The sequence below is a fragment of the Hemibagrus wyckioides genome, linkage group LG11, assembly GCF_019097595.1.
Source record: "Hemibagrus wyckioides isolate EC202008001 linkage group LG11, SWU_Hwy_1.0, whole genome shotgun sequence".
NCBI classification, from domain to species: Eukaryota; Metazoa; Chordata; class Actinopteri; order Siluriformes; family Bagridae; genus Hemibagrus; species Hemibagrus wyckioides.
Window position 1 is genome coordinate 4,700,067 of NC_080720.1, and position 20,785 is coordinate 4,720,851.

A 20,785-nucleotide genomic window follows, 5' to 3' on the forward strand; every position below is an offset into this window, starting at 1 on the left:
TTTACACTTGCCCCGCCCACTTCATGTAACATGCGTTTGCTTTGCTTATTTAAAGTTTGGCTGTCACTGCACATGGGCTTACACAAAGTGGGTGGGGCTTGTGTGAGATTTTAAGAAATGTATAAATAGCATTGGCTTGTGGCTCTAGGTATCTCGTAATGTTGACTCCTCCTTCCTCCCACAGCGTAACGCTCTCCTGGCCATCTCCCCTGCCACCATGGAGGTGTTGTTGGCTGTACTAGGCGCTGGGGAGTGCATGGGGGAAGGTGAGGAAGGAGAGGATTGGGACGGAGCCGCTCCGGATCAGAAGGCGGTGCTCACTCTGTGCTGTCTGAGGGAGGTGGTGCACAGCCTGCTGGCCAGCAGCTCCGATCAGAGACAGGTGGAGATCAGCACCGTGCTGGACAGCTACTTCAAACTGCTCAACTACGACCCCAACACGGCCGGGGTCAAAGGTCACCCGGCTCCGCCCCGTTCCCAGCATTGGGAGAGCCGGTTGGTGGCACTGCAGGTGAACATGCTCGGTAAGTGGAGCAGGGAAGGGGGGTGCTGACTCAGTGCTATGGTTTACTGTTGCTCACCTTTATCTTTAACTATTCTTTCTTTGTCTCTCTCTCTCTGTTATCTATCTATCTATCTATCTATCTATCTATCTATCTATCTATCTATCTATCTATCTATCTATCTATCTATCTATCTATCTATCAGACACGATACAGGACATGTTTGATTGTTCTGACCGGCCCGTTCTTCAGGCCATGTTCCTCAACAGCAACTGTTTTGAGCACCTGACTCGCCTCTTACAGAACAGCAAGGTAAGAACCAGAACCCTGAAATCGCATCACAGACCCTAAACACTTTCAGAACCCAGAATTCTAAACTGAATTTATTCCGAGCTCAGAACGGAGATAATGTTTTAAATTCAGAATTCCTATTTTTAATGATTCAGAACTCACTATTTAATCCAGACTTTAGATCCCCTAGTCCTGAAAAAGCAGATTTTTTTAGATAACTGCCTAGAATTAGAATTTAATATATATTCTGTATAACTCTTTATATATTACTCAGACCACAGCTTAGAAGTACAAAAAGTGAAATGTTATACAAAACCTCCATGCTGAAGGCCTGTAAGGTTCTGGAGCCTTCAGTTTGCTTTATGACAAAGAAACGTGTATTATTGTTTATTGTACACATTTGGGTCAACATGCGCTGGTCGCTCAAGTGGTAAATCTTGGTCATTGACCAGAAGATCGGGGTTCTTCGCCAAGCTGCCACCGTTGGGCCCTTGAGCAAGGCCCTTAACCCCACCTTCTCCAGGGGCACTGTATCATGGCTGACCCTGCGCTCTAACCCAAACCCCCAAGGATGGGATGTACGAAGAAAGCATTTCATTGTCCAGTAATGTATATGTGACAAATAAAGACAACTTAACCAGTGAATATCCTTCTAGTATTAAAAAGCTGAGAGTTTAGCTGCTTAAGAGACCTCTTACTCTGAGTTCACACGCTGCTTGGTCTTTTGAACCCATGCTATTTCTCTAAATGTTAGTCAAAATGAATTAGTGTAATCCTATTAATCTGTCTTTGTAGTGTGTTTGTGTGTTATAGTCTCTAATCGTGTCTCTCTGTAGGTCTCTCTGTCACATGCACGTGCTCCTGAACTATATTCTGCTTACTCAGTGTGCATGATCTTCTCTCCCTAGGACTGGAACACCTAAGGCACTTCATGCCATAACTTCTGACCTCTTGACCTTTTTTGAAGTCTAACCCTTTTGCACTTGTCTCCTCTCCTCTTGTCTAACCGTGCGTTCGGGCTGCAGCTGGTAAACGTTAGGTTCGCCGCAGCAGACAAAGAGCAGAAAGATTTAACCAACAGATTACTGACAGGAGAGATTGAAAGCCAGGTACCGCCTACCTGTCGCCTTGCACCTGAAAACTCCGCCTGCCGGGTCACTCCAAGACGAGGCCACACTCACTTAACGCCTTAAATGAACCTGACGTCCACCTGAACTCTACATACAGGGCTTAAAGCCTGATGATACGGAGGCAAAAGTACCTCCTAAGTACCCCTATCCTGAATGGATAGCATCTAAAAACACAACAAGCACACAAGCTTTAAAGCCACATCCACCTCAATTAAAAGAACCAAGCCCCACCCTCACAAACATGGTGGCCTCTAATGGAGTGGCCTGTTGCTTGATGATTCATATTTACCTCTGATGGTTGTAGTCCATCCTGCTTCTTCAGCTTTTATTTCCTCCTTATTTCCTCTTTTTTTTTTTTGCCTGAATTTAAGCTCATCACATCTGTCTTCCCGAAATATCAAACTACATCATGCGTGGCTTTTAGTCCATGCTGTATGTCTGTCCCTGTCCAGCCAGAGCCGAAAGACTTCCTGCTTTCTCTAACAGCTGATCATGTGACCATTTAGGGCTAATGAAGGTGCACTCGGCTGGACAGAGATCAATTTTGGGAATGTCTATGCATGAGTGAGTGAGTGTGTGTGTGTGCTTCTTCTGCATGGTCATATAAAGGGAAAAAACACTTTATTGTACAGTTCCCTGCTCAAAGAAAAAAAGAAATGCTGTCCATTTTGGCTGGGTGTCTTCCATCCACCTGTTTTTTTATTTCCCCAGAATAAAATTATAAATGAAGACAGTTACTGATTGAGTTTCCATTGCTGATCTTAAACACTGAGACAATTAATCCTTGTGGTAAAATTTGATCTTTTAGTAAAATTGTCTTTAAATGAAGGTTTCACGCTTTCATTCAGACGTTGATAAATCAGCTGTAAATTACCAAGCATTTACATTATTACTACTTTATTATTACTACATTTATTACTTATCCAAAGCGACTTACACTTTATCTCATTTTTTATACAACTGAGCAATTGAGGGTTAAGGGCCTTGCTCAGGGGCCCAGCAGTGGCAGCTTGGTGGACCTGGGATTCGAACTTAATCTTCTGACAAGTAGTCCAACACCTTAACTACTAAGCTTCCCTGTGTTCACAGCACAGCTGGTTTACTTGCATTAACTATTTCAAAACGTCATAAAAGGCAAAGCGCCCTGAATTGACTACTAAATGGTGAAAGAGCGCCTCCTAATGGCTGACTCGGCTAAATCTTTAGCCGAAAGACGGTGTTTCTGAGTCTGTATCCTGGACTACCCTTGTCCTGTATATGTTTAGTGTTTCGTATAAACCATCAATTAGCTAAAAAACAGCCCTAAGTTGTGTTAGAGAAGTAGGTCCAGGACTGCTGAGGAACCAGGAGTCAAGCTTCAGATTTGAGAGAGACGAGTGGATGGAAACACACCTAAACCACGTTGTTTGCTTAGCGAAGAGTTCACTGTTGGAGCAGGAAGCTGTTGCTTTATGGTTGAGGGAACAAACTCGAGTCATAATCTGTCACTGATCCTCTACAAATTCTCCCCAAGACTCTTGTAACCTAATGAATCATCTGCGGGTTTAGTACAGCGTTCTTCATATTACAGGTTGGAGTAATTGGCCTAAATGTATATAGTTGCCTTGGAGATTATGTAACATGCATGTTGAAGCATTAGGTGAGGCCATAAATCACGCATACATGTATAAGAATACTGTACTAAACCTTTCAATAATTAAGGACATGTAAGGATAAGTGGGACTGTCCTCTCAATGAGAAACACACCATTTCTACAGCTGCCTTTATCTATAATATTTATCTATAATATAATTTCTGTACCAGTTAACCAAAGGCAGTAGTAGAAGGTGCTGAAACACTGTTTGTCATGTCAGTTGATTGACACACGTTTTCACCAATCAGGTCTTTGAAGGCAGGCTAGACTCTCTCGCCGTGGCAACGATCAAAACCCTTACCACGGTGATGCACAAATCACCAGCCGCCAAGGTCAGTTTGTTGACACACATGATAGTCATGTTTCATGAAGTTGTAGCACTGATTACTCACAAGCTCCACCCATTCAGGAAGTGTTTAAGGAGCGGATTGGCTACACACACCTGTGCGAGGTGCTCGTCTCTCTGGGGCAGCCGTCCAGGAACCTGCTGAAGGAGCTCATGAACATGGTGAGACACATACCTGCTGCTTTTATTCATCTCAGCATGTTTGTGGAATTCTATGTGTCTGCAACCTTGCAGCAGTGGTACAGTCTATGTCTTCCACCTGTGAGGCTCTAATCTGTGTGTTTGTGTCCGTCTCTGTAGGCGGTGGAGGGTGATCACTCTTCGGTTGGTTTTTTGGGGATCAGTAACGTGGAGCCACTCCTCCTCCTGATCCGCTGGCTGCCGGAACTCGACTCGTCCGAGCTTCAGATCTTCGTAGCCGATCGTTTACGGAGGATCTGTGCCTTAAACCGACGCACACGGGCTGCCTGCGTCAATGCTCGCATGCCAGAGTGTGTCCTGTCCACGCTCGAGAGAGACACTCAACTGCCACGTGTATGTGCAGAGAGCCTTCTGGCTCTTCTGGGTGCTCTGGGGGCGGAGTCTCTGAGCGGTGCCGAGCTCCAGCGGCTTCTGAGCCTCCTGAGGAACCCCGAGAACCGCCCTCATCCTTACTCTGAGCCGGTGCTGCGTTCCCTGCTCGGCATGCTCCGGAAACACACGCTCCACAGCGCAACACACTACTTCGATCTGACCCCGCCCATGGCAGGCATCGCCGTGCCGACCATTTCCAGGTGGCCAGGCTCGGCCTTTAGCTTCTTGGCCTGGCTGTCGCTGGATCAGGACCAATTGGACCCGGCCGGCAAGGGCGAAAAGAGAAAGCAGTTATACAGGTAGGAGATGTTTATGGGAATAAGGGGCGGGCCAATCAGAGTGCCTCATAATAATGTCATAACAGTTTCCCTTCAAACAAACCTTACATGTTTTGTGTGTGTGTGTGTGTGTGTGTGTGTGTGTAGTTTCTTCACACCAGGAGGTACAGGGTTCGAGGCATTCATAAGCTCCTCTGGCTCTCTGGTGGTGGCAGTGTGCAGTAAAAAGGAATATGTGACTGTCACACTGCCTGATTACTGCTTCTGTGACTCACTTTGGGTCAGTGACATCACTACACACCAAAAGCCACATACTCACTCTCAAATAATCCAGCATTCACTCTCACATAATCCAGCATTCACTCTCAAATAATCCAGCATTCACTCTCAAATAATCCAGCATTCACTCTCAAATAATCCAGCATTCACTCTCAAATAATCCAGCATTCACTCTCAAATAATCCAGCATTCACTCTCAAATAACCCAGCATTCACCCTCAAATAACCCAGCATTCACCCTCAAATAACCCAGCATTCACTCTCAAATAATCCAGCATTCATCCTCACATAATCCAGCATTCACTCTCGTGTATCTGAGCATTCACTCTCACATAATCCAGCATTCACTCTCACATATCCGAGCATTCACTCTCACATAATCCAGCATTCACTCTCACATAATCCAGCATTCACTCTCACATAATCCAGCATTCACTCTCACATATCCGAGCATTCACTCTCACATAATCCAGCATTCACTCTCGCATATCTGTGCATTCACTCTCACATAACTCAGCATTCACTCACATAATCCTGCATTCACTCTCGCGTATCTGAGCATTCACCCTCACATATCCAAGCATTCACTCTCACATAATCCAGCATTCACTCTCAAATAATCCAGCATTCACCCTCAAATAACCCAGCATTCACTCTCAAATAATCCAGCATTCATCCTCACATAATCCAGCATTCACCCTCACATAATCCAGCATTCACTCTCAAATAATCCAGCATTCACCCTCACATAATCCAGCATTCACTCTCAAATAATCCAGCATTCACTCTCAAATAATCCAGCATTCACTCTCAAATAATCCAGCATTCACTCTCAAATAATCCAGCATTCACTCTCGCGTATCTGAGCATTCACTCTCGCGTATCTGAGCATTCACACTTGCGTATCTGAGCATTCACACTCTCATAATCCAGCATTCACTCTCACATAATCCAGCATTCACTCTCACATAACTCAGCATTCACTCTCACATAACTCAGCATTCACTCTCACATAATCCAGCATTCACTCAAATAACCCAGCATTCACTCTCAAATAATCCAGCATTCATCCTCACATAATCCAGCATTCACTCTCAAATAATCCAGCATTCACTCTCACATAATCCAGCATTCACTCTCACATATCCGAGCATTCACTCTCGCGTATCAGAGCATTCACTCTCACATAATCCAGCATTCACTCTCAAATAACCCAGCATTCACTCTCAAATAATCCAGCATTCACTCTCACATAATCCAGCATTCACTCTCACATAATCCAGCATTCACTCTCACATATCCGAGCATTCACTCTCGCGTATCAGAGCATTCACTCTCACATAATCCAGCATTCACTCTCAAATAACCCAGCATTCACTCTCAAATAATCCAGCATTCACTCTCACATAATCCAGCATTCACTCTCACATAATCCAGCATTCACTCTCACATATCCGAGCATTCACTCTCACATAATCCAGCATTCACTCTCACATAATCCAGCATTCACTCTCACGTATCTGAGCATTCACACACTCATAATCCAGCATTCACTCTCACGTATCTGAGCATTCACACACTCATAATCCAGCATTCACTCTCACATAATCCAGCATTCACTCTCACATAATCCAGCATTCACTCTCGCGTATCTGAGCATTCACACTCTCATAATCCAGCATTCACGCTCACATAATCCAGCATTCACTCTCACATAACCCAGCATTCACTCTCACATAATCAAGCATTCACTCTCGCGTATCTGAGCATTCACACTCTCATAATCCAGCATTCACTCTCACATAATCCAGCATTCACTCTCGCGTATCTGAGCATTCACACTCTCATAATCCAGCATTCACTCTCACATAACCCAGCATTCACTCTCACATAACCCAGCATTCACTCTCACATAATCAAGCATTCACTCTCGCGTATCTGAGCATTCACACTCTCATAATCCAGCATTCACTCTCACATAATCCAGCATTCACTCTCGCGTATCTGAGCATTCACACACTCATAATCCAGCATTCACTCTCACATAACCCAGCATTCACTCTCACATAACCCAGCATTCACTCTCACATAATCAAGCATTCCCTCTCACATAACCCAGCATTCACTCTCACATAATCAAGCATTCCCTCTCATCTAACCCAGAATGTCTCTGTATTTTGTCTTCCAGCATTATATTGGGGTGGTGCATGTTCCTGGGAAGAGACCGTTTGGACAGAGTCTGGTCTACATCTACGTGGACGGGCAGCTGAAGCTGTCTGCCCCGCTTAAGTACCCCAACATGGCTGAGGTGCTTATGGTGTAGACTTTCACAGAACACAGAATGTTTTTGGCTGAAAATAAATTAATTTACAGTTTGTGGATAAATAAGGCCACATGGGCAGTTAGACAGGTCAACTGTCATGAACAAAGATTTGATCAATGATGCACATTCTTGTCTGTCTCTCCTCTCAGGTGTTCACGTCATGCTGTATCGGCTCAGCAGGTCAGCGCACCACCACCCCTCCCCCGTCTCAGATCGCCGACCCCCCTCCAACTCGCATGTGGGGAGGACTGTCCAGGCTGGCTCAGATTTCCCCTGGGACGCAGGACAGTGAGTGGGGACGACCCACGTCACTGCAGGGACACCTGAGCACTGTGATGGTGTTTAGTGAAGCTCTAAACACCAATACCATCAGAGCTCTGTACAACACAGGTATACTGCTAGACAGACAGACAGACAGACAGACAGAAGGACAAGTACAAAGACAAATAGACAGGCTGTTCGGGATGTGTATATGGAGCACAGACAAATACATAGACATGTACACAGATAAAATAGATACATATACAGATGTCAAGGCAGGCAGACAGACAGACAGAGAGGTGTTGGGACTAACAGAGCGAGAGAGACAGACAGACAGAGAGGTGTTGGGACTAACAGAGCAAGAGACAGACAGACAAACGGACAGACAGACAGAGAGGTGTTGGGACTAACAGCAAGAGGTGGACAGAGACAGACAGAGAGGCGTTGGGACTAACAGAGCAAGAGGTAGACAAACAGACAGACAGACAGACAGAGGTGTTGGGACTAACAGAGCAAGAGGTAGACAGACAAACGAACAGACAGACAGAGAGGCGTTGGGACTAACAGAGCAAGAGGTGGACAGACAGACAGAGAGGCGTTGGGACTAACAGAGCAAGAGGTGGACAGACAGACAGACAGAGAGGCGTTGGGACTAACGGAGCAAGAGGTGGACAGACAGACAGACAGAGAGGCGTTGGGACTAACAGAGCAAGAGGTAGACAGACAGAGGTGTTGGGACTAACAGAGCAAGAGGTGGACGGACAGACAGACAGACAGAGGTGTTGGGACTAACAGAGCAAGAGGTAGACAGACAAACGCACAGACAGACAGAGAGGTGTTGGGACTAACAGAGCAAGAGACAGACAGACAGACAGAGAGGCATTGGAACTAACAGAGCAAGAGGTGGACAGACAGACAGACAGACTGGCAGGTGTTCTGTCTGCCAGGTAGAAAACACAGTTGCACACACAGACCAGTGCCCAGACTGACCGTCAGACAGTATTGAGACAGACAGATGTCCACATAGGTGTCCACACAGACAGACATGTGTCCAGAGTGACAGACAGACCGACAGAGAGGTGTTAAACCAACAGACAGAGGTGGACAGTGAGAGAAGCAGACCATCACAAAGACAGAGAAGTGGACAAACATTCACACAATCAGTCAGACAGAAAGACAGGCAGGTGTCCAGACAGACATGCACCTGTCCGGCATGTTTAAAGTGTCAAATAAAAAGATACAGGAAACAGATATGGAGACAGATGCACAGACAGCTAGACTGAAATCCAGACAGACAGGTAGACATATAGGACAGTGAGATTCTGTGGACAGAAAGTGTCCTCTATCTGACACGTCATGTCTACTTTTACTGTCTGAGTGTAAACTCTTCGATTCCTCGTTCCAGGGCCAAACTGCATTTCTCCCTTTAAAAGTCAGGAGGCGGAGCTCGGTGACCTCAGCACCAAACTCCTCCTACACTATTCACCCAAGGTGAGTGAATGCAGCAGAGAACAGGTGATGGATCTAGCCATAGAAACACCATTCACTTGGGACATGTCCCAAACCACACTCCCTATTTAGTGTGTAGGCTACATGCACACCACCTCACCTCAGTGTTTTAGTCCACTGTGGACATGTCCTAGTTGGTATGTAGACTATCGGAACGGTATCACAAATGCCTCATCGGCTTTTTTTTTTTTGGACATGTCCCAAGCCACACACTTCACTAAGGTTTGACTAGTAGTGCACTACACAGTGAATACAGGGTGATTTGGGACATGCAGTACTGAAATGTGTCTTCTGGCTCTGTGTTAGGCCTGTAAGAACCCGATCTGCGTGGACCTGTCCCCTAATCTACTACACGGACGACTGACTGGGAATAAAGTGGTGAACTGGGACATCAAGGTGGGAGAGGCATCACACACACACACACACACACACACACACTTCATGCATTGTGTTTCATTGATTATACTCATTCATGTGTGTGTTTATGTTTAGGACATCATTAACTGTATTGGAGGACTTCCTGTGCTTTTCCCCATTCTGGAGCAGCTGACCTTGTTAACCCCTGAACATCACAGTGGCTTCTCAGGGTCAGATGGCCTGACCCCTGAGTCGACCACACCCACTGATGGAGACTGGGTCATACTGCCATCCAACAGAGCCTCAGGTGTGTGTGTGTGTGTATGTGCAAGCTCTGATCTTGGATCTCATTTAGATTTATGGTGTGATTTTAATCATTGTGTGTGTGTGTGTGTTTCAGAGGCCCGTTTGGAGAAGAATCTTGTTGCGACCTTCCTGTTGGTGTTGAAGCACTTCCTGCACAGACACACAATAAACCAGGAGACACTGCTGCACACACACGGAGTGGCCACCCTCGCCGTCCTGCTGCAGAAGGTACACACACACCCTGTTTGTCACTTAATTTAACTGAGTGTTATTAGTATGCCTGATTTCATTTACTGTATTTGATATGATTAAATTCATAATCTTTTCTGTGTGTGTGTGTGTGTGTATAGCTGCCTGCTTTTCTGATGGACGTGAGCGTGTTGGTTGCCGTACAGCTGCTGATTGAGCAGGTGACATACGAGAAGAATCTCCACCTCCTGCAACAGCTGCACACGCACCTGCTGTTCAACTTCAACATCTGGAACCAAGGAGACTTTCCACTGCGCATTGGTCAGTCTGTGTAGGGTCTGTGTGAGTGTATCTGTGTGAGGTGTGTCTGTGAGCATGTCTGTGTGAGGTGTGTGTATGTGACCGTGTGTGTGAGGTGTGTGTATTTGAGTGTGTATGTGTAAGGTTTGTATCTGTGTGAGTTGTATGTCTTTGTGTGGTGTGTGTATGTGACTGTGTGTGTGAGGTGTGTGTATGTGACCATGTCTGTGAGGTGTGTGCATGTGACCGTGTATGTGAGGTGTGTGTATGTGACCGTGTCTGTGAGGTGTGTGTATGTGACCGTGTATGTGAGGTGTGTGTATGTGACCGTGTATGTGTGGTGTGTGTATGTGACCGTGTCTGTGAGGTGTGTGTATGTGACTGTGTGTGTGAGGTGTGTGTATGTGACCGTGTCTGTGAGGTGTGTGTATGTGACCGTGTATGTGAGGTGTGTGTATGTGACCGTGTATGTGTGGTGTGTGTATGTGACCGTGTCTGTGAGGTGTGTGTATGTGACTGTGTGTGTGAGGTGTGTGTATGTGACCGTGTGTGTGAGGTGTGTGTATGTGACCGTGTGTGTGAGGTGTGTGTATGTGACTGTGTGTGTGAGGTGTGTGTATGTGACCGTGTGTGTGAGGTGTGTGTATGTGACCGTGTCTGTGAGGTGTGTGTATGTGACCGTGTGTGTGTGAGGTGTGTGTATGTGACCGTGTCTGTGAGGTGTGTGTGTATGTGACCGTGTCTGTGAGGTGTGTGTATGTGACTGTGTGTGTGAGGTGTGTGTATGTGACCGTGTGTGTGAGGTGTGTGTGTATGTGACCGTGTCTGTGAGGTGTGTGTATGTGACTGTGTGTGTGAGGTGTGTGTATGTGACCGTGTGTGTGAGGTGTGTGTGTATGTGACCGTGTCTGTGAGGTGTGTGTATGTGACTGTGTGTGTGAGGTGTGTGTATGTGACCGTGTGTGTGAGGTGTGTGTGTATGTGACCGTGTCTGTGAGGTGTGTGTATGTGACTGTGTGTGTGAGGTGTGTATGTGACCGTGTCTGTGAGGTGTGTGTATGTGACCGTGTGTGTGTATGTGACCGTGTGTGTGTGTGGTGTGTGTATGTGACCGTGTCTGTGAGGTGTGTGTATGTGACTGTGTGTGTGAGGTGTGTGTATGTGACCGTGTGTGTGTGAGGTGTGTGTATGTGACCGTGTCTGTGAGGTGTGTGTATGTGACTGTGTCTGTGTGAGGTGTGTGTATGTGACCGTGTGTGTGTGAGGTGTGTGTATGTGACCGTGTGTGTGTGAGGTGTGTGTATGTGACCGTGTCTGTGAGGTGTGTGTATGTGACCGTGTGTGTGAGGTGTGTGTATGTGACCGTGTGTGTGTATGTGACCGTGTGTGTGTGAGGTGTGTGTATGTGACCGTGTCTGTGAGGTGTGTGTATGTGACCGTGTGTGTGAGGTGTGTGTATGTGACCGTGTCTGTGTGAGGTGTGTGTATGTGACTGTGTCTGTGTGAGGTGTGTGTATGTGACCGTGTGTGTGAGGTGTGTGTATGTGACCGTGTGTGTGTGTGTATGTGACCGTGTGTGTGTGTGGTGTGTGTATGTGACCGTGTGTGAGGTGTGTGTATGTGACCGTGTGTGTGTGTGTGTGTGTATGTGAGGTGTGTGTATGTGACCGTGTCTGTGTGGTGTGTGTATGTGACCGTGTGTGTGTGTGTGTGGTGTGTGTATGTGACCGTGTGTGTGTGTGTGTGTATGTGACCGTGTGTGTGTGTGTGTGGTGTGTGTATGTGACCGTGTGTGTGTGTGTGTGTATGTGACCGTGTGTGTGTGTGTGTGTGTGTGTGTGTGTGTATGTGAGGTGTGTGTATGTGACCGTGTCTGTGTGGTGTGTGTATGTGACTGTGTCTGTGTGAGGTGTGTGTATGTGACCGTGTGTGTGAGGTGTGTGTATGTGACCGTGTGTGTGTGTGTATGTGACCGTGTGTGTGTGTGGTGTGTGTATGTGACCGTGTGTGTGAGGGGTGTGTATGTGACCGTGTGTGTGAGGGGTGTGTATGTGACCGTGTGTGTGAGGTGTGTGTATGTGACCGTGTGTGTGTGTGTGTGTATGTGACCGTGTCTGTGACCGTGTGTGTGAGGTGTGTGTATGTGACCGTGTGTGTGAGGTGTGTGTATGTGACCGTGTGTGTGAGGTGTGTGTATGTGACCGTGTGTGTGAGGTGTGTGTATGTGACCATGTCTGTGAGGTGTGTGTATGTGACCGTGTGTGTGTGTGTGTGTGTATGTGACCGTGTATGTGAGGTGTGTGTATGTGACCGTGTCTGTGTGGTGTGTGTATGTGACCGTGTGTGTGAGGTGTGTGTATGTGACCGTGTGTGTGTTGTGTGTGTATGTGACCGTGTGTGTGTGAGGTGTGTGTATGTGACCGTGTGTGTGTGAGGTGTGTGTATGTGACCGTGTGTGTGTGAGGTGTGTGTATGTGACCGTGTGTGTGTGTGTGTGTGTGTGTATGTGAGGTGTGTGTATGTGACCGTGTCTGTGTGGTGTGTGTATGTGACCGTGTGTGTGTGTGTGTGTGTATGTGACCGTGTGTGTGTGTGTGTGTGTGTGTGTGTATGTGAGGTGTGTGTATGTGACCGGGTCTGTGTGGTGTGTGTATGTGACCGTGTGTGTGTGAGGTGTGTGTATGTGACCGTGTGTGTGAGGTGTGTGTATGTGACCGTGTGTGTGAGGTGTGTGTATGTGACCGTGTGTGTGAGGTGTGTGTATGTGACCGTGTGTGTGTTGTGTGTGTATGTGACCGTGTGTGTGTGAGGTGTGTGTATGTGACCGTGTGTGTGTGTGTGTGTGTGTGTGTGTGTGTATGTGAGGTGTGTGTATGTGACCGTGTCTGTGTGGTGTGTGTATGTGACCGTGTGTGTGTGTGTGTGTGTGTGTGTGTGTATGTGAGGTGTGTGTATGTGACCGTGTCTGTGTGGTGTGTGTATGTGACCGTGTGTGTGTGAGGTGTGTGTATGTGACCGTGTGTGTGAGGTGTGTGTATGTGACCGTGTGTGTGTTGTGTGTGTATGTGACCGTGTGTGTGTGAGGTGTGTGTATGTGACCGTGTGTGTGTGTGTGTGTGTGTGTGTGTGTGTGTATATGAGGTGTGTGTATGTGACCGTGTCTGTGTGGTGTGTGTATGTGACTGTGTGTGTGTATGTGACCGTGTGTGTGTTGTGTGTGTATGTGACCGTGTGTGTGTGAGGTGTGTGTATGTGACCGTGTGTGTGTGTGTGTGTGTGTGTGTGTGTATATGAGGTGTGTGTATGTGACCGTGTCTGTGAGGTGTGTGTATGTGACTGTGTGTGTGTATGTGACCGTGTGTGTGTGTGGTGTGTGTATGTGACCGTGTGTGTGTGTGTGTGTGTATGTGAGGTGTGTGTATGTGACCGTGTGTGTATGTGACCGTGTCTGTGTGGTGTGTGTATGTGACCGTGTGTGTGTGTTGTGTGTGTGTGTATGTGACCGTGTCTGTGTGGTGTGTGTATGTGACCGTGTCTGTGAGGTGTGTGTATGTGACCGTGTGTGTGTGTGTGTGTGTGTGTGTGTGTGTGTAATGTGAGGTGTGTGTATGTGACCGTGTCTGTGTGGTGTGTGTATGTGACCGTGTGTGTGTGTGTGTGTGTATGTGACCGTGTGTGTGTGTGTGTGTGTGTGTGTATGTGAGGTGTGTGTATGTGACCGTGTCTGTGTGGTGTGTGTATGTGACCGTGTGTGTGTGAGGTGTGTGTATGTGACCGTGTGTGTGAGGTGTGTGTATGTGACCGTGTGTGTGAGGTGTGTGTATGTGACCGTGTGTGTGAGGTGTGTGTATGTGACCGTGTGTGTGTTGTGTGTGTATGTGACCGTGTGTGTGTGAGGTGTGTGTATGTGACCGTGTGTGTGTGTGTGTGTGTGTGTGTGTATGTGAGGTGTGTGTATGTGACCGTGTCTGTGTGGTGTGTGTATGTGACCGTGTGTGTGTGTGTGTGTGTGTGTGTGTGTGTGTATGTGAGGTGTGTGTATGTGACCGTGTCTGTGTGGTGTGTGTATGTGACCGTGTGTGTGTGTTGTGTGTGTATGTGACCGTGTGTGTGTGAGGTGTGTGTATGTGACCGTGTGTGTGTGTGTGTGTGTGTGTGTGTGTGTGTGTGTGTGTATGTGAGGTGTGTGTATGTGACCGTGTCTGTGTGGTGTGTGTATGTGACTGTGTGTGTGTATGTGACCGTGTGTGTGTTGTGTGTGTATGTGACCGTGTGTGTGTGAGGTGTGTGTATGTGACCGTGTGTGTGTGTGTGTGTGTGTGTGTGTATATGAGGTGTGTGTATGTGACCGTGTCTGTGAGGTGTGTGTATGTGACTGTGTGTGTGTATGTGACCGTGTGTGTGTGAGGTGTGTGTATGTGACCGTGTCTGTGTGGTGTGTGTATGTGACCGTGTGTGTGTGTGTGTGTGTGTGTGTATGTGAGGTGTGTGTATGTGACCGTGTGTGTATGTGACCGTGTCTGTGAGGTGTGTGTATGTGACCGTGTGTGTGTTGTGTGTGTGTGTATGTGACCGTGTGTGTGTTGTGTGTGTGTGGTGTGTGTATGTGACCGTGTGTGTGAGGTGTGTGTATGTGACCGTGTGTGTGAGGTGTGTGTATGTGACTGTGTGTATGGTGTGTGTATGTGACCGTGTGTGTGTGTGTGTATGTGGTGTGTGTGTATGTGGTGTGTGTGTATGTGACCGTGTGTTTGAGATGTGTGTATGGTGTGTGTATGTGACCGTGTGTGAGGTGTGTGTATGTGACCGTGTGTATGTGGTGTGTGTGTATGTGACCGTGTGTGTGAGGTGTGTGTATGTGACCGTGTGTGTGAGGTGTGTGTATGTGACCGTGTGTGTGAGGTGTGTGTATGTGACTGTGTGTATGGTGTGTGTATGTGACCGTGTGTGTGAGGTGTGTGTATGTGACCGTGTGTGTGAGGTGTGTGTATGTGACTGTGTGTATGGTGTGTGTATGTGACCGTGTATGTGGTGTGTGTGTATGTGACCGTGTGTTTGAGATGTGTGTATGGTGTGTGTATGTGACCGTGTGTGTGTATGTGGCCGTGTGTATGTGGTGTGTGTATGTGACCGTGTGTATGTGGTGTGTGTATGTGACCGTGTGTATGTGGTGTGTGTGTATGTGACCGTGTGTTTGAGATGTGTGTATGTGACCGTGTGTATGTGGTGTGTGTGTGTATGTGACCGTGTGTATGTGGTGTGTGTGTATGTGACCGTGTGTTTGAGATGTGTGTATGGTGTGTGTATGTGACCGTGTGTGTGTATGTGGCCGTGTGTATGTGGTGTGTGTATGTGACCGTGTGTATGTGGTGTGTGTATGTGACCGTGTGTATGTGGTGTGTGTGTATGTGACCGTGTGTTTGAGATGTGTGTATGTGACCGTGTGTATGTGACCGTGTGTATGTGGTGTGTGTGTATGTGACCGTGTGTTTGAGATGTGTGTATGTGACCGTGTGTATGTGACCGTGTGTATGTGGTGTGTGTGTGTATGTGACCGTGTGTGTGTGTATATGAGTGTCTCTGTTTATGTGGAGTGAATGTTTTAAATTGCTCTGTGCTAAAGTTGTTTATTTTTGGTGCTGAAGGTCACATCCAGTACATGTCCACCGTTGTGAAAGACAGCAGGAAGCAGTTCAGGAAAAAATATGGGGTGCAGTTCCTGCTCGACACGATCCGCCTTTACTACAGGTGAGAATCCATTTCCCATAATGCCTCACTCCTCACACTCACAGCACTGGTGATGATCATCATGTTACTCCAACACACCCTCGTCTGCTTCCTGTCTCAGCTGAGAGAGACTTTACGTTCATGTAAATTATTTTGACATGAACAGCAGCTTTGACATTATTTTAGGTTGGAATTCAATCCCAAGGTCGTTTAAGTGCACTTGTTATAGTGTGTCATTATGTCTATATGAACAGTTCATTCACATAATCACATATTAGAATACATAATAAAGTATTAATTAATAAATCTCAGAGCAGAGGGTTTCAGCTCTATCTGTATGGTGTAGGTGGTAGAGGATGAAGCGGATGAAGGTTAATGTGCAGCACTACACTATATTGCCAAAAGTTTTGGGACGTCTGCCTTTACATGCACATGAATGGAATATGGAGTTGTCCCGCCCTTTGCAGCTATAAGAGCTTCAACTCTTCTGGGAAGGTTTTCCACAAGTGTTTATGGGAATTTTTTGACCATTCCTCTAGAAGCGCATTCGTAAGGTCAGGCACTGATGTTGGACGAGAAGGTCTGGCTCGCAGTCTCCACTCGCAGTCGCAGTCTCTATCAGGTTGAGGAAGTTCCTCCACACCAAACTCTCTCATCCGTGTCTTTATGGACCTTGCTTTGTGCACTGGTGTACAGTCATGTTGGATCATCCTCAAACTGTTCCCACAAAGTTAGGAGGGAGCATGAAATTGTCCAAAATGTCTTGGTATGCTGAAGCATTAAGAGTTCCTTTCACTGGAACTAAGAGGCCAAGCCCAACCCCTGAAAAACAACACCGGAATTCAATGATTTTTTAGGGGTGTCCCAAAACTTTTGGCAATACAGTGTATCTTCTATCATATTTTTCTCTTCTACTCACTTCTGCCTGTCTTTCCCCCATCCAGCAGTGGGACTCGCGAGGGCGATATGAGCGAGGATGACGTTCGGACCATCAGAGCATCCCTTTGTGGCCTTGTCAAGTATTACATCAGCAAAGGTGCCAGTCAGGAGGAGATCCAGAGCATTCTGGGATACGTTGCTGCTATTGGAGATGAAGAGCAGGTAAGGGGTAGGACAGGGGCAAAATGATAAACATCAGAATCAGCCATATACACCAATCAGGCAGAATGTTCTGAGCAGTGACAGGTGAAATGATTAACACTGATGATCATCTCATCATGGCACCTCCTCTGTTAGTGGGTGGGATTTATTAGGCAGCAAGTGAACATTTTGTCCTCAAAGTTGTTGTGTTAGAAGCAGGAAAAATGGACAAGCATAAGGATTTGAGTGAGCTTGATGAAGGGCTAGATTGTGATGGATAGACCATTAGATCAGAGCATCTCCAAAACTGCAGCTCTTATGGGGTGTAGTGGTCAGTATCTATCAAAAGTGGTCCAAGGAAGGAACAGTGGTGAACCGGTGACAGGGTCATGGGTGGTCAAGGCTCATTGATGCACGTGGGGAGCGAAGGCTGAAGAAGTTAATGCTGGTTCTGATAGAAAGGTGTCAACACACAGTGCAGGACGGGTCAGGGCTGTTTTGGCAGCAAAAGGGAGACCAACACAATATTAGGCAGGTGGTCATAATGTTATACCATGTGCTATTAGTCTTTCACCATGTCATGTATCTATAACCGTCTTGTGTATCTTCGAACAATCCTCTAATATACTATTTTTCTATTCGACTGCTTTAGATTCAGGATTCTACATTCATATTATGTACTCACACACTTCACAATGCGTGTGTAATACTAGGTGGCTCCATCTTCTAACAAACTACCTGACCATGAACAGCAACCATCTCCTTCCAGCACTAGCGTTCTCTATCCTTCACCCACATGTGGGGTGTGTCGTACCTTCTAAGCACAAATGTTCGCTGGTTTTGAAATCTGTCTCTGCTGAATTCGCCTCTTTACCACGTCTCTGTCTTCCACTCAGCCCTTTAATTCAGTAATGTCGTGCCATTTTAATTAAGCGTGTCTTTTCTGCAGGCTTTTCCTGCCTACTCATCGTCACATGTCACTCTAATCAATAGCTGGGTTTCATTCTGGAGACAGCAGCTACATTAAGCTTCCCATCCACAAAGGTTTCGATGAACTAGTTTACAATTAACCATGATTAAAAAGTATACGGTTTACCGGAGACGTGATTGTCTTTAGCCTCATGATTCAGCGCATGACTGAAAAGTACAAAAAATACTTAAAAGTATTTTAAGTCTTAAAAATACAGGCCGAACATGAAGCTCTAAAACGTTTAACGCTTCTAGTTCTACTGGATTAAAGAATGTGTTGGATAAGTGAACTTTATTATAACGTAAATTATTTGCAGTATATAATCTGATCTTCTTTGGGCTTTTCCCTTCAGGGGTGTCCACAGTGAATCATCTCTCTCCACCTATCCCTATCTTCTGCATCCTCAACACTTACACCCACTAGCTTCATATCTTCATTTATTACATCCATATACCTCCTCTTTGGCCTTCCTCTTTTGCCTTCCTCTCCATGTCCAACATTCTCCTACCAATATACTCACTCTCCCTCCTCTGAACATGTCCAAACCATCTTAATCTGTCCTCCCTAACTTTGTCCCCCAAACGTCCAACATGAACTGTCCCTCTGATATACTTGTTCCTAATCCTGTCCAACCTTGTCACTCCCAAAGAGAACCCCGACATCTCCAGCTCTGACTCCTGTCTCTTCCTCAGTGACACTGCCTCTAAACCATACAGCATGGCGGGTCTCACCACTGTCTTGTACAACCGGGCCGCACAGTATATAATCTGATGATCAGTATATTTATATTTATTAATCTAGCTTCATTGTGAAGAACCGAAAGAATCTTCTAGAACCAGATATTTTATATACAGTAGAACCTCGGCATACGAATGCCCTCCCTTATGAATTGTCGCCTTAAGAATTGGAATTTTGCATCGGTATATGAGGCAGTTTCGGTGTACAGACAAACCGAACCAAGCGGCAGCTAAGTCGTGTGTACGTCCAGGAGCCGTTCAAAACTTGTTAACGTCAGTGGAAAGCCAAACAAAGCGAGTTTATGAAAGTCAGTGAAAGCTGTGTGAAAGAGTAACCCACGATACCAACGTTGCCTTCGGCATGCATTCTAAAGCTAGGTGATTTTTCGGATGTTTTTTGTTGACAGATTGGTGGCCTGGGTGCTCTGTTCTATGTTTAGCCCAAGCTTGGTGGCACGACTTCCTGTGAGGACCCTTGACATGGAATGCTTGGCTTGGGTCAGTTCTTTGTAAGCAGCCATACAGTTTACATACGCTTCGTATTGGGAATATTTTTGGGTGGCTGGAACGGATTATCTGCATTTACATTATTTCTTATGGGAAAATTCATATCACAATACAAATTTTTGCTCCTACAGAGCGAATGAAATTCGTTCCACTGTAATACTGTGTATTTTATAGTCTTGATCCTTCCTTAGGTCTTAATAATACATTACAAAATACGTACCTGTCATTTTTCCTCAAACATTAATCCTACCATCATTTCTCTCTCTGTGACATCTCTGTTATCTTTTTGGGCAGCATCGCGGGTGGAAAAGAGACACAGCGTCACGTTTGGGTTGTGGTTCAGTGTCATATTGCCTACACACAGTGCACACAAGTACTGATAAGTGAATTCATTACACATCCTTCCACAGTGCTCCACACACCCAGTAAGACAAGAGGACAAAATTCCATTTGGAGGAGATTCTATTCTGAGAAATTAAGAGGTTGAGTTCGGTGATGCGATATGATGAAGCTGTATCTAAAGGAAGATGCTGCAAAACCGCTGAGAGATCAAACATCTGCATCGTATTGAAAATGAAATTAAAGCATAACAAATGCAATTCTCTGTATGCTCTAATGACTATTTTTGGATCAGAGCAGATGTAGAGAATATTTTCTCAAAGCTGATTTGTTTGTCTTTGTTTTTTTGTGTGTGTGTGTTTCAGCTCTGTAGTGTTTTTGAGCTGCTGCTGAATCTCCTCCAGACGAGTGCATCACGAGATCAGCTTTTCCTGCTGCTGTTCGAGCCGGGAGCGGCTGATTCCTGCTACGCCCTGCTGCTCAATCACAAACACTCCGATCGCCTCCGAGAGCTCATTTTCAAGGTCTCACAACAGTGTTTCCCATCTTACCCCATCATGCACCATCTTACCCCATCATGCACCATCTTACCCCATCATGCACCATCTTACCCCATCATGCACCATCTTACCCCATCATGCACCATCTTACCCCATCATGCACCATCTTACCCCATCATGCACCATCTTACCCCATCATTCACCATCTTACCCCATCATTCACCATCTTACCCCATCATTCACCATCTTACCCCATCATTCACCATCTTACCCCATCATTCACTATCTTACCCCATTGTGCACCATCTTATCCCGTCATTCCCCATCTTACACCAGCGTTCGCCATCTTACCCCATTATTTACCATCTTTCTCTATCATTCACCATCATCTTCCATCATTCACCATCTTCTCCCATCTTATACCATTGTTCACTATCTTACCCCATTATTCACCATCTTACCCCAGCGTTCACTTTCTTACTCCACTGTCCACCATCTGACCCCACGTTTACGATCTTACCCCATTGTTCACCATCTTACCCCATCATTCATCATCTGGCTGTGTTTATAATCCTTTATTGGAACTTTGAATGCTGTTACCTCATATTGACTTCAGGTGTGTGTGTGTGTGTGTTTGTGTGTGTGTG

At 46.2% G+C, this 20,785-nt stretch overlaps 1 protein-coding gene across 2 annotated transcripts in view; it reads left to right on the forward strand.

Annotated features, from left to right (window-relative positions):
• The window catches only part of nbeal1 (neurobeachin-like 1), a 70,417-nt gene that overhangs the window by 28,503 nt on the left and 21,129 nt on the right, over nucleotides 1-20,785 (forward strand). The window contains exons 9-25 of one of the 2 annotated variants that reach the window (XM_058402013.1): nucleotides 185-524; nucleotides 709-815; nucleotides 1,820-1,903; nucleotides 3,806-3,889; nucleotides 3,967-4,065; nucleotides 4,204-4,775; nucleotides 4,902-5,034; nucleotides 7,222-7,341; nucleotides 7,506-7,746; nucleotides 9,023-9,108; nucleotides 9,433-9,522; nucleotides 9,619-9,790; nucleotides 9,884-10,017; nucleotides 10,140-10,299; nucleotides 15,924-16,026; nucleotides 16,950-17,106; nucleotides 20,004-20,162. In XM_058402013.1, coding sequence (XP_058257996.1) covers nucleotides 185-524; nucleotides 709-815; nucleotides 1,820-1,903; nucleotides 3,806-3,889; nucleotides 3,967-4,065; nucleotides 4,204-4,775; nucleotides 4,902-5,034; nucleotides 7,222-7,341; nucleotides 7,506-7,746; nucleotides 9,023-9,108; nucleotides 9,433-9,522; nucleotides 9,619-9,790; nucleotides 9,884-10,017; nucleotides 10,140-10,299; nucleotides 15,924-16,026; nucleotides 16,950-17,106; nucleotides 20,004-20,162 — 2,841 coding nt within the window. The remainder of the gene's footprint in view (nucleotides 1-184; nucleotides 525-708; nucleotides 816-1,819; nucleotides 1,904-3,805; nucleotides 3,890-3,966; nucleotides 4,066-4,203; nucleotides 4,776-4,901; nucleotides 5,035-7,221; nucleotides 7,342-7,505; nucleotides 7,747-9,022; nucleotides 9,109-9,432; nucleotides 9,523-9,618; nucleotides 9,791-9,883; nucleotides 10,018-10,139; nucleotides 10,300-15,923; nucleotides 16,027-16,949; nucleotides 17,107-20,003; nucleotides 20,163-20,785) is intronic. The other variant, XM_058402014.1, reaches the window with a different exon arrangement.